The 14,590-nt window shown below is 35.6% G+C and overlaps 1 protein-coding gene across 1 annotated transcript in view; it reads left to right on the plus strand.

Moving 5' to 3' along the window:
* The window catches only part of ZC2HC1A (zinc finger C2HC-type containing 1A), a 31,127-nt gene extending 23,738 nt beyond the window's left edge, over positions 1-7,389 (plus strand). The window contains exons 8-10 of the mRNA XM_082278682.1: positions 1,650-1,769; positions 6,312-6,419; positions 7,092-7,389. Coding sequence (XP_082134808.1) covers positions 1,650-1,769; positions 6,312-6,419; positions 7,092-7,278 — 415 coding nt within the window. The 3' untranslated portion in view covers positions 7,279-7,389. The remainder of the gene's footprint in view (positions 1-1,649; positions 1,770-6,311; positions 6,420-7,091) is intronic.
* The last annotated feature ends 7,201 nt before the right edge of the window (positions 7,390-14,590 follow it).

Here is a 14,590-nt window from a genome sequence, read left to right on the forward strand (position 1 = left end):
AAACAGGTGAGCTCCACACCCACATGCAAACTGTTTTGCGCAGCAGAATGTGACACCACTGTTTGTGGCCAGCCAGGGATCTTTTGCTTGTACAGATTGTCTGTTCATGTTTCATTTGTGAACAGTTATGTTTGTTTGTTTTTTTAATGGGACTTGGAAAATTTCATTATATTTTTTAATATGGCAAATGAACCCATAGAATTTAATTTGTAATTTATATTTTATTTTGGAGCTAAGACATACACTTTAATGTTAATATTTCCCTCCTGGAAAATAAGTCTGTTAGTGACACATCCACAGCTGTCTTACAGCTGAAATACAATATGAACCGCACACCAAATCGATAACAGTAAATTTTAAATTCCAGTTACATGTTTGCCATAAAGCATTTGTACCCTTTATAAACATTATCTTTTTAAACCAGTTTGTTCCTTTTATGAATACCATAATTTACAGGGCTTTGTTCAATGAAATCAAGATATGTAAGGAGTCATCTTGGAGATCTTTGCATTTTGAAAGATTCTTGTGATCATGGTTTTTTCCATTGGAATGTGAAAAGGCTGTCAGCTTTGGGTTTTTGGTTTTGTTAAGGTGTGAAAGAATACTGTAGTTCTTTATTTTGATAATATTATGACTGCTTCTAGGATATTTCTTTGGTGTTCTACTCTGTATGTGCCTGGAGTTCACAGGTTATGCTGATAATTTGTTAAAGTTCAAAAATAACCAAGACGATGTGAGGTTGAGGTATGTGTTTTGCAGTGTCAGAGACCTCAATCTTGCATCTCAGTTTCTTGGGAGTATGTAAAGAGTTTATATTGGGTCAAACATTAGTTTATGATAACTGTATAACTATAGTTAATTAATTTGAACTAGAACATCTGTTTGGGAGGCTATTTTTAGGTTTTACTTTATGATGATAAGATTATAAAAATGCAGATCTTAACTTGATCTAATTTTCCAGTCTAAGTGCGATTTCTGAAAAGCTACAGTTTTCCTTATGATGATGTGAGGAAGGGATTTTTGTATTGGCTGTGTATGTAGTACTATCTATTGTGAATGGGGGTTTTGTTGTTAAAACAAAGCTGGGTTTCTTTCAGGCTGTCCTCTATTCCGCCTTTCCAAAACAAAACAACAACAACAACAACAACAACAACAAAAAAAAAAAAAAAAAAAAAAAAAAAAAAAAGGAAAAATTTTTCTTCTTGCTAATTCTAAAGTTAAGGTTGCTTGTACTTATATATCTTTTATTTTCTAATGTTTTAAACTTACTATGACTTGTAATTATGAGCCCCCCTTTCCCAATGTTGAATGACATCATGAAAGCTGTTCTTAAAAGAGACTAAATGTGAGTACATTGTGCAGAGTGTGAGGATAACTGGCATTAATATTTTGTTTGAAAAAGAATTTTAAAAATGTATTTGAAATGTAATCCAATGTCTATGAAATCCATTCCTTATCAAAACAAGAAGAAACCCTTTTGTTTGCTGGACAATTAAAGTCTGATTTGTACTTTTTTTTAAAGTCAATGGGATTTCTTTGGTAATATCAGTATCGAATTGTGAGTATTTTTAATTTCTTTTTTTTTTTTGCGTAACTTGAATAGCAATTTAGCGCTGTCCTTATGAGCACCCCTTTATATATTTTAATAGTAAGATGGACAAGTTAGGCCCACCACTGCGAACTGGAAGAGATGTGCAAAGGTTTTATGACACTGATACAAAAACAGACCGTACCGTCCAAAGGCCAAATGAGTTGTTGCTTGTAAAGAAGTAAGAATTAAAAATCAGTGTGGTTTATCTATTTTGCAGAAATGTTTCTCCTAAGCAGAGACATATGTCCTTGACAAACATCAGGTGCCCAGTATGTCTTCAATAAAAGTGCTGTGGGAGAAGAATAGATTATATAATTAGTATCAGCGTGAGGTAAACAGCTTCACAGTAGGACAGGGAAGGTGAAGGTTTCCCTCAGATTTGATTTCTTCTGTCAGTGCTTGATTACAGATTAAAAGTAATGAACTTGTCTTTCTAAACCCGAGATAAAACTGATTTGCATAATGCAAAGCTGAAGTAAGCATTTAAGCCTGGTAACTGTACTGGTTTTTGACAAAGTAATTTTATTCTCTTAAGGTCAAATATTTCTCTAACTCCTACATCTGTATGGTAAATGTGATGGTCCAAAACCATGAGAAAGGCAGACTTTGTAATGAAAGGTAAAGTCTTTGGTTAAGTCTAACTTAGATCTTATAAAGACTTCTGAATATCCAGAAATCTTTATATGAGGTAAGTTTGGAAGGAAGGTTATTCCAATTATTCTAATCTTTTAAAAAGGAAATAGATACTAAATTGTAGTTAAGCCTTTGATTTATTTTGGAAGATGCCAAATTCAAATAGGCTGCTTTTTCATATTGTAAAAGAGAAATAAGTAACGAATTATGTGGCACATACATGAAATGTATTGCTTTACATAGTAGAAATGTGTCTGAATCACTTAATGCTGTAATCAAAGCTGTAGTATCTTTGAGACAGGGAAAGAATATTTGACTTTGGCTTTTATTTGAAGAAGCAAAAGCAATGAAAGGAATGGGAGCTCTTTTTAGACAAACAGAATTTCATTATGTTTTTATTTACTCCTTTGCATGTTTGGTTAGAGTTATGAGTCCTGTGAACCATCAAAAATTAGCTCAGTTTTTCATTCTGCAATACATTAAGATGTTGAAAATTTAGCTTAATGAGTTACTACAATTGCTTAAAATAGTCCCTATCCATAGACCAGTGATTTGATTCTTCTTCTTGAGAGAAGTTCTTTAAAAGGTACTTCTTACCTGCTCTTCATACCATCCCTGTTTTTCTTCCTCTGGTATCTACTGAGCTGAAGAATTAAATCTGCCTTACTTGCAGTAGGATATTCAGTACGCTGCATGTCAACAGCATTCAGCAAGTGCACATAGTTCCTAACCATTCATAAATTCAGCATAGCAATGTGGAATGTTGCAGTTTATGGCAGAGGTTTCTGGACTTTACGATGCATGCCATTAGTCAGCAGAAAGTTATTTATGACTTTGCACAGAACTATGAGCTGTTGTGGTTGCATAACAGTGACAGCTGTCAAGAATATCTGAACGCTCTGTCTAGGAAGCAAGCTTTATGTAGCAGTATTTTATGATAGAATTCAACCAAATCACGAATGCATGCTTAGAAAAAGACAAGCTTCTTTTACAAATTACTTTCAGATTTTTATTTTGCAAGCAGTGGTAATTCAACTAGATGTACAACATGAGCTGCTTTAGGAAGGGAACTCACTTTCAATCTTACTCTTTTTTAAATAGGGAGTGGATAAGAAATACCTTTAAAGTATGTCTAGGTTTTAAGAGTTCCAGCTGATATTGGTACACAGTCTCATCTCCTGTCATGCTCAATTCATACTTCATGTGATACAGTGTAGAGCAGGGATTTATATAGCTTTCTAAAAACAAAACACAAAATCCAACCAAACAGGAAAAACAACAGAAGTGGTCAAGTAGATAGTGAAGGCAGAGATGGGGCAGATCAGAAGAAACCAAGCTGTGGTGGCACAAGTTGAAATAACCAAAAATATCTGATCTCTGTCTCCAGAGATCAGATTGCTGCTTAAGGAAGTAATTTCAAGATTTTTTCACCAAACATAAATGAAACGTGATGCTAATTGTGTGTCTAGACAGTGGCAGCCTACTCCTTGTGTTGATTTACTTATCAAAAATGTCAGAAATCACAGAATGGATAAGATTGGAAGGGAAGTTTCTAGTCTGAAAATATATTTGGGGTTTCTTCTGTATTTTTAGAAAATTAGTTGTGCAAAAAGACTGCAGAAATTATGCAGAAAGCTGTGTTTAAACATCTTGGAATGGAGATGTCCTGTTAAACCTTTAATGAGTGATGTTTTATCTGTTCATGAGACCTTGCCTCCTTTGATATACAGGGTGGACTGTGCACTTTGAATGTGGCTTTTCAGTATTTCAATTTCCTCCCCTCCCCAGCTCAGTCAGTGGCCTGAATGCTGTATTAAGACACTGATTTCTCTGAAATTTCTTTAGTATACACCTAGGACTAAAGCAGCAGGTGAATTTTCAGAGTACCTAGTGGGATGAAGGTTGTATGATACAGTTGAAATACAGGAAAGAAGAGTGGACTGGTTTTCACGTCAATTTGTTTCAAATATCTAGGACTCCTAACGTGATGTTCAAAACTGATTCAAAGTACATTCTGAAGAGACTTCAATTTAAGAAATTAATGCTGTTGGTTTTGAAAAAGTAGCATGTTGGTCCCAAGGTGAAAATCCAGAGAAAACTGAGTCAGTAATAAATTTGAATTTTTTTTAATTACTTGGAGCTGTCTAAACAGAAACTGACACACAATTCTATTCTGTGCTTCATTGCCTGATCATCCCTGATCCATGATGATCCCATAATGTTTCTGTGTGTACAGTTGAATTTTCCTTTATATGCTTTTCTGTCTTCAATGACAGGTAAAGTAGCAGTCCAGTATGTTCTTTCTACTGTTGAGCTCTAATGAGTTTTTACTCAATTATGAGCAAAGGTCTCTCTTCATTGTATAATGAGATGGGGAAAATAGCACAAGATGAGTATTTAACATCTGTACATCATAACAGTGTAATTTAGGTTACATTTAGGACTTTTATTCTGGAATTCTGTAACTTCTGCAAGGCTGACATAACTTTCAGTAAGTTTTAATTCTGATATAAATGATGCAGTGCTTTTCAATCTGCACAGTATTTTTTATTTTCAGTGAAGTCCATCTTTAGAATCTCCTTGCTAAATCAGGGGGCAGACAGGAAAACTAATGGAGAAGGCTAGCGTTCTGCCCAATGATCCATAATCTTTGATCATTGCACTCTACCTGTTTCATGTAGAAGCCATTCTTGTTAGACTTGAATACTTAGATATAATTTCAATTTATTTAATCTTAAATTTAGTTGCTGATTTCCACCTTTGTGCTTAATTATTTGATCACTTTTCCACTGGTTGAAGTGATAGAAGGAGCTGAAAAGCCATCTTTATTCCATGTTCATGACATGAAGGGAGAAATGTTTTATGCAGCATGTCTATAATTCAGGAATTCTTACATGTTCCTCAGTTGTGTCACTGTTGGATTTGAAGCTACTGGAGTTGAAGGCATTTCCTTATATGTGTTTTCAAAACCAAACCAAGACCAGATAGTTTCTAATTCTGAAAGGAGCAGTTAGGTTGATCTGAAGAGAATGGATGGTCTCTTGGGACTAATTTTTTTAATGGAGTCTTGTTTTAATTTTTTTTAATGTCCTTGAGTGAGTCCCAACTTAAATTGAGTTTATGCACTGGTGTTCAAGAATGAGAACAGAAAAACTTGGTTGTGCACAAGATGTCATAGTCGAAGACTTGCCAAAGCAGAAGAAATCCCAGTGAATGGTAATTCTTTGGAGCAATGGTGAAAACTTCTGTCCTTGGTCACTGAAGATAAATCAATGCCCCTTCCCATTTATGTTTCTTAGTGTTACTCAGATTTTTCAGGGGATTCTGATGTTTCTCTACTCATCAAAGCAAGCAGCAAGATTTTTTCAATGTTTGGGATGTGCTGTTCATTGTATACTGGCTTCTCATAAAACTCATGAGTCCTGAGGAAAGCAGTTTTCATATCTGTGTGATCATAATATTGATGCCAACTTTAGGAACACTGTGACAGTTTAGAAAAAATTGAGGCCCTAATGCTGGATGCAGTTTCTTTCTTCTCCTTCTATTTATATTCATAAATATAATTATGCTTTGAAGAAAAGGGATTTACAGCATTATATAAAAAGAAAAAGGTCTTGTTGACTAACTTCATACTGGTCACAAAGTATTGAGAATGTTATCCTTTTTACAGATCTTAAACTATTAAAACCTGCAGTCAGCTGCTCTCTATTTTTCTAAAAGACCTGCCAGTCCTAAAAAGTGACTTGTGATTTGTCATGGTAGACATTAGAATCCACTGAGCAGCCAGTAGTGCAGGATCTACCTGTTACGAAGTGAGACACATGAATAGGAAGGGACTTCCTGTTTCATTTAATTTGTCATTGTAAGATTCAAGTCATAACAGTTCAAACCATGCAAGTTCATACCAAAGCTCCTCTGTTTGCTTTTGGTAGGAAATTAGTTATTTTTCATACAGTTAACTAATGTGTAGATTGATGCACTTTTTTATATATTATATATATATAAATATATGTAAAATTTGAAAATGCATATTTTTACACGTATTGTCTGTGTGTGTATAAATCATCAGGTATTTCTTCTATTTTAGGGGAACAACAAAAACCCGGACATCAACCCCTCCTAGTGTGGCAAGAGCCATGAGCACGGGTGCTCTAACAAACAGAAGAAAAACTAGCAATTCAGACATTTACTTAAGGTAGCTTTTAACTTCATGGATTTTTGTCATCAATAGAGCCTTCATTAAAGGGGATTACTTACTACAAAAGAAGTTGGGGAACGTATTATTCTCTGCAGTTAATAGATGATCAATACTATTTGGCTTGTTTGAGATGCTCAATATATTTTGCATGTTTATCATCTGACAGCACACCTTTGTCATCAGCTGTCTCAGATGTGCACAGAAGACCCTTTTAGAAATGTCAAAAACCACTTGGGAGCTGTTGAAAAAATAAGAAAATATTCTTTCAGTTGAAACTGAATGAAATCTGCATGCTAAGAACACAAATTGTCTTGTCCTACCCTTTTAAAGGGTAGGATGAAAATTGTATTGCTGGTTTAACCTTTCTTTTTTTGACACGCTAAGTTTTAAGTTTTCAAACACTCCAGTTAATCTAAGTAGTCAGTGAAATATTTGATTCTGCTCCTAGAACGTTGGTGGTTTTTGTTTTCTTGCACGGAAGGTGGGTATCTGGAGATATTTATGGGAGCCTGGATAGCGTTGAATGTAAGATATACCACTGTAAATAGAAAGTGCAGGCATGAAAATGACAGTAACAATAAGTATATTCATTGCAAGGATTAGACTAACTTTACATCAAGTTAAACTGAACTGGCTTACAGAGAATGTTCTTCATCTGGGAACTTTCAGGTCTGATGGGAAAACTGGGTATGACAGTAGAGACTGCCCATCCTCAGTCAACGGAGGAAGTGCAAAAAGCAGTGAAGGAATTTCACCTGTACAGTTATCCAAGTTCTGCCATGAATGTGGAACAAAGTATCCAGTGGAATGGGCAAAATTCTGCTGTGAGTGTGGAATTCGAAGAATGGTTGTGTGAACACATCCTTAAAAGCAGAAAGAAAACAAGAAATTGGAACATCTGCTAGGTACTGTTGCATGGAAAGCTTGAGCACTCCGTCCAGTTAGACTTCATGCTGCAAACATTGAAACACCATTTTGTAATTTTCTGAGTGCAATCTTCTGGTTACACAGTTATTTATAAACAAATATATATATTGTATATAAAAATAGCAGCTGCCTAAAACTGTGCCATTCAAGGAAATACTCTTTACTCTTTGTTGAAAATATTTAAAAGTAAGGTAAAAATATGTTAAGTAACCTAGGTAGCAGAAGTGGTTCAATGTTTGGGTTTTTTTTTTGTAAATCCTACTAGACAAAGGATTTTTTAAATCACTTATGTAGGGTAATACTCACCTATAGGGAACTAGCCATGAACAACTTGGGCTTCAAAAGTTTCTCTGTGGAGGCATTTCCTGCATCTGTGACAGTAATTTAGATGCTGTTTTCTAAGTGAAAACACCATGAGCAACTCCTTATAAATTCCTGGATAAAAGTGTAAAAAGTCTGGATCTTTAAACTCTTTAACATTAATATGCTAATTGGACTTTCTAGTTGCTTCCTAGGATTTTTTTAAAGAATCAGAGTGGAAAGACTACCTGAGAATTCTCTTTGCATGTAAGAAGAAAGGCAAGATTTTCTTTTTGTGGCTTTCCATGTTTTGTTTTTCAGTAAGAACATGTTCATATTTTTATCTATTTATAATGAAAAATATGGTATTCATTATATTATGATTCGTTTTGTTAAGTTCCTTTTGTTTTGAAATACTTGTCTTCCTCCTCCTGTGCTCCACCATGACTAGCGTATCTAAAGGTGTTGTGCTTTGTCTTTGTCCTATTTCCAAAGGTCCTGCTCTTTTTTTTTTTTTTTTTTTGTCTCTTCCCTCATTTCCTGAAAGGAAAGTCGAAGTCTATGCTTATACTACCTAAATGTTGAATTCTTATTTTGAAAACAGCCTTCTTGATGTATCCAATACCAAAAAAAAATTAGTTCTATAATAATGAATGCTATTAGAGCAGTAGGTCTTGATGTAAGTAGTGACTCTTTTTTTATTCTTACTCCTGTGAAAATAGCACAACTTACACATATGAATGCATAGGGGAGTAACTGTGCTTCACAGGTTTATGTGTCAATACCTGATGTGGTGGGGTTTTTTTTGCAGTTTTGTGTACTCTTGATTTCAGAACAACAGTCTCTTCAAATTAGTAATAGACTTCACATTTATCCATTGGGAAGAAGGGAGAGACTTGAAGTTGTTGGTTTTTTTACTAAATACACAGGATACTAAAACCATTCACAAGCCAAATCACTTAACTTGTATCGTAATGTAGTAATTTATTTTGTGAAGTTTTGCTTTGAAGTACTTGCACCATCTTCATTATGCGTGACAAAACAATCTGAAACAACTGTGCCTTCCCCACAGTAAATACATTTTTTGTCAGAAACTGGTACTTTCAGCTCACAAACACCATTAGTTTCAATTCATTTAATTTCTTTGTAACTTATACAAAATATAATGTAGTGTTCTATTATAGTATTATGGTCATTGCTTGCATTCTCAAAAATTGTGATTATCAATGGAGCAATTTTGGAAGAAAGCGTGATTGAAGAAAAGCATCTTCAAAGCAGATACCAGTCTAAGAGAATGAGAGATTTAAGAGATTTGATGTAGTCATGTTGCAGGCCACAAGCTACTGATGTTTTAAAATTAGTTCAATGCATGTCTTGCACTTTTTATACCATTTTTTTTTAATTCCTTCATTCAGTGTGGTCTTATTGGTGTAAGCTGGCTACCGAGCATGATAGAATGGATAACTGGTTATGATAGAACTGACAAATCCTAGCCAATTTATTTTCTAGGTAGTTTAGATTCTAGGATCCATATTATGGCACATTCGTATCTGTACTTGGAAAAACTGGAATTCTGTGTTCTTTCCATAGATAAGGGTGCTTTGGAAAAATTGCCCTGGATTTGGGCCATGGAGGTCTGTAGACTGAACTATTGTGAGCTGAGAGTCCATCAGCAAAGATACCAGTCCAGAATAGGTTTGATTAGGTAGTGAATCTGCTCTGACCTGATGAATTTTTAGTTGTTTCTGCTGGAAAATGCATTTTACCATTTATTAAAAATGCTTTCTACAAAGGGAATGTTTAGTATGGTACTAAATACCTTTCAGATTTTCCAGGATTATTGTAACTGTAGGAAAAAAAATACTGACTGTTTCTCCTTTGAACTGTAGGTGGCAGATTCCTCGTTTCAAATCAATCCTAATACAGTTACTGTATTTTCTGCTTTGTGAGCTGTTCGTGAGACTCTTTGCTTTCAATGCAGAATATATTTAGTAAATTACTTGAGTAGCACATCATTTGCTTCATTTACACTTCTGTGATTTATCATGGGGATTAGATAGGGAATTAACCCGAACGGAAACCTGAAAGGTTTTTAAATCCGAACTTTTAATTTGGCCTTACAAAGAAGGTCTGTGAAACATAATTGACTGTTGATAGTAACATTGGATAATGTGTATGTGTTGTAATCTACAGTAAATATAAGCAGATGACGAAATTCTTCTTGACTGTGTAGTTTGTTGCTGTATGGTAAGACTTATGGGAGGCCCAATATGTTCTGTGTTAGCTCAGCTGGTTTTGTTACTGAATGACATAGGTTTCTGAAGTCTGTGATGTTGCAGACCCTGACCCGTATGACTCAAGTTATCAGCACAGATCATTGTAATTCCATCTCAATGGATGTTTATACAAAAAAAGTAGCTTGGTTTTCATAATGTCCCTGCAGAACTGAATGTGGGAAACAAATTTGTTATATTTAAAGAAAAAAAGTTTAGGGAGTTGGACTGAATTTTCAATCTTTAGTGTATTACATGTGTCAGGAAGTTCCCAGATTTAATTTATTGGTAATCAACGTCCAAACCGTCTTGCCCTAGTTTTCCCCACACCTTTATGCCTTGGTTTTCATGAGAGGAAAAAACATGGACTATGCACTGTCTGTTTATAGTGAAATTTAGTGATGCAGTCGTTGTGATGATTCCTATACCAATGTCTAACCCTATGACAGAGTTTCTTTTACTGTCTGCCATTTTATCTTCCTAATGTTCTTACTAAGGTTCTTCCATTTATTAAAGAAAGGGGTGGGGGTGGGGGTGGGGGTGGGGGTGGGGAGGAAGGTCAAAGGTAAAATTTCATTTAAATAAACAAGGAAGAGGCTGGTTTTGATGTTTGGCCTGAGGGAGTTTGCATTCCCATTCTCCTTTTGTGATTCTATCTTATACAAAGGACCTCTCTGTGCCAGGAAGTAGTGCAGGATCATTGGAACTATGCTGATAGAAGTGCAATGGAGTTATGAAAAATACTAGCTTCAACAGTAAAAACAGCATAGCATATAGCTTAATCTCTATATGATGTACCTTACAGAGGTTTATATTTATGCATGATGCCCACACCCTAGGTAGTTTCAGAAGTGGAATCTCTAAATATGCAACAATTAAAATAAGTGTTATATGGATAATTAATCTTATACACCACTTCAGGGAGGTGCTTCACCCCCATTTCAGGTTGTAACTATGAAACAAATATATAGGCAGAATTTTTCAAATTTGCCAAAGAGACTCGAAGAGCCCTTGAACGCCCTGGAGGGAGTGGGGAAGCTCCACCTTAGAGTTCCCTGCCCAGGAGGGCGGCAGGCAGGGGGAGCTCTCCATGGTGCTCTGGCGCTGAGCCTCTCCCGCGGTGCTGGGGCAGCAGCTGCTCCAGTGCAGCCACGTGTCCTGCGCCTTCACAGGATGGGAGCTCCAAATTTTATTGTAACACCTAAACCGGTCTTTATCCATCATGGAAGTTCTCTGTCATCTGAAAGCGACTAGCTCCTAATTCACCATCACAGCTGAGAGTTAGTGCTTGAAATGCAGGGAGAGCGTTTCCATGATGCCTGCTCACCGAGTCAGTGGAAGGAGGTATGACTGCAGTACTTTAAATGCTAATAAACAAGATACGTGCACACTGATGCAGACTATGTAATTAGTCTGCATATAAAATTAAATTGTATTGTCTATGTATTACAAAGGTCACAAGTGCTAGTTTCCATCACATAGACTTTGTATATCTGCAAAGAACAAACCTGTTATGAGTGTTTTTAATCTTGGCTGAAAATTTTGTGGTTAGTAAGAGCACTTTTTTCAGTTTTACTTCTATCCAGTTTGGGTAAGCTATGAATAGTTGTATGGGTTGTATGAGAAGGTAGAATTTTCATCTTTGGTAAAATTTGTTTTAGTGACTCTGGTGAAAATAGTTTTATTGCCTTTCAAGTACAGCTTACTCCAACTTGTGATTGTTTTGTTGCTGGTTGGTTTGGTTGGTGTTTTTCCAACTCGCTAAGTAAGGTTGGAAGAAGTGTTAGGTAAAAGACTCCATTAGCTGGATTCAGTAGTTACTTGGTTGATATTTTTGTTCCAGTATTCACAGTATAAGAGATTACTCTTGCATACTAGTTTGTTTTTTGTTTTGTTTTGGGTTTGGTTTTTTGGTGTTATGTCATTCCAGAATAATACACATTTCTGGAGCATCCTATTTAGTCCCATTCCACTTCATCTTGCCAGAAAACAGTTTCTTTGTATTTTCTCTTAATTAGTGATTGTTCTTTACAAAAATGATCAATAGGGAAATTAAATTTCCCCAATTTGAACATTGGAGTCAGCAAATGAAATACTCATTTAATATAGCTGAATATTGAACCCACATTCTGAATAGAAGTGCATGTTTTACCATAGCTCTTTATTTCTATTTGGCTTTCTGGCAGAACTATGAATGGATTTGGGTAGGATCTGTGAAGTGCTGAGCACACTGCAACTGTTACAAAACCTACTGTATATGATCTTTCTAGCTCTTGGTGTTCATCCTTCACATGACATTTAATATGTTTCTCTTCATAAGTTTATTTATTGATGTTCCATGTTTTTAAATGGCATGTTCATTCATGTGTTGGAGGTGATTAATTCTTTCGTCATTGCATTTATTATGTTTGCCTTGCCCCTCAGTATGTGGAATATTTGTTTGTGACCATCCAGTGGGGGTTTTTTTGCCAGAATTCCTGAGTTTGTTTGCATCTTATTTCATATATTATGTTTATTTTAAAGTGTCAGTTCTGTTTTAATTAATAAATGTAAATCACCACCTAATGCTAATTTGCCACTTGTTAACAATAAAGCAAATATGTCAATAAAACTTCTTGTGATGTGCAAATTTTTGTAGTCAAATGTGAAATTATCTTAAATAACATAGTATACAGGTAGGTAATATAATTTCAACCTTAAGAATATTGTGATGTCTGATCTCAGGTACACAAAGAATAGGGTTTTTAAATTGAGTGAGATGAGATTTGGATTCCTAAGTCACCTTGAAAAACATACCAGATATTTAAATCAGTGTGATCTGCTTATATAAACTTAACTCTGTGTCTCCTCTATTTCTCCAGTTATACTGTGAATTTAGTTTATGTGGAGCTCATCACTGTGACATCTGTAGTATTTCTTTTTCTTTTTCTTAATAATAAAACTATAAGGGATAGTAAACTTAAGCTTGATCTGGATTTGTTCTCCTTCATGACATTTGAACACTATTTTGTTGATGAAATTATTAAGAAAAAAAAAAGCAGAAGTTTGTATTTTTCTTCAGAAGTTCACATATGTGAGCAGAAGTTACAATAAGGGTTTGGATTGCTAAATATGGATGAATAGAAATCAATTCCTCTTTTCATTCCTTTTTTTAGGGGAAACTTCCTTCTACTGACCTCTTTAGTTTACTTTGAGAGATAGGGATTTGAAGGGTAGACTGTTCAGTGGAAAAGGAATTGACAGGATGGATGCAGCCAGAAAGTTGTGGTCAGTGTCTCTGTGTCCAGGTGGAGGCTGGTAACGAGTGCTGTCCCTCAGGACTCTTGTTTTGGGACTGGTGCTCTTTTAATATCTTCATCTATGACATAGTGAGACCACGTGCACCCTGAGCAAGCTTGCAGATGACATAAAGCTGAGCAGTGCAGTTGATACACCAAAAGGACTGGATGCCATCCAAAGGGACTGGACTACCATGTCTTCTCAAGTATGATGGATGGTGACTTAGACACTTCCTCTGCCAGTTCCCTCAGAACCCACACATGTATTGCATCAGGTCCTATGGACTTGTTCCTTAGATGGTCTCGAACTTCTTGCAACACCAAGAGGTTGTGTTGTGTTTGTGCTAAAATTCTTTTAATTTAAATACCTACTTTTTTATCCTTTACACCTTCCCAAAAAATTCCATGTACTTCTAAATCATGGTTTTGACCTATTCATATTATTTCTTTTCTATGGCCAAATAAATACATAAATGCATAAGTGAAAGTGGCAGGGAGGTTGGCATGATGGTGGTAATACCATGCATGGTTTTCATCCCTTTGCCAATTCCTGAAAAGCACTTTAGTGCCACATTTGTAAGCTCAGGACACAAGAGGAAGTTCTCAAATGGAAGGAACAAACCAAAGAGCACCAGTCACTGCATTTAGCAGTTAGTGTTTGCATGTAAGCAGTGACTCAAGAAATTTGGCAACAAGAATCGGGCAGGGTATTTAATAAGAAGTAATCAGAAAAAATCCACTATTTGATAATCACTATTTAAATTTCTGCTCTGGATCAACCCTTGGTCTTTCCCCAGGGTAGTCCTGGAATTGCTTTATTTCTCTCAAGACTTATGTTGTGAACTGCGGCTTAATTTAAACTGACTGACCTTTGAATTTTGTAGCAGCTAATAATGCATCTGTGTATTTTTGCTTTAATTCACATTGCCCTTTCCTTGCCAAGTGGTTATTAGGAAATAAGTGTGGGCTTTTACTGTTCCCAAATTTCCAAAAAATATCAGAGCACCTTTTTTTGAGTCTCACAAACCCAACTGAATCTGCAGTCTCCTGGGTCATCTTTCAGAAGAAGGGATTGTAACTGTGATTATATTCTCTTATCTGCAGTATAATCCTGGGAAATGTTTCCTTTCCCTGTTCCATAAAAGATTTATGGGTTGGGGTTGGTTTCAGTTTTTTAAAGTGTTAGGAGTTAAAGTTGCAATCTCTTACATGAAGAGCTAAAGAGCATATGTGAAAATCACAATCACAGTTTTACAAAGTTACCACTCCTGCCTCATTGTCACCATAAATAGATAGGGGATTGGACAGGATGTATTCCAGGCAAGCATGGCATGCTTGCTTTGCTCTTAACCTCTTCCCTCACAGTTTCAGTACAGCCATCTTGTTCCAG

Source organism: Coloeus monedula (genome assembly GCF_965178545.1).
Source record: "Coloeus monedula genome assembly, chromosome: 1".
Taxonomy (NCBI): Eukaryota; Metazoa; Chordata; class Aves; order Passeriformes; family Corvidae; genus Coloeus; species Coloeus monedula.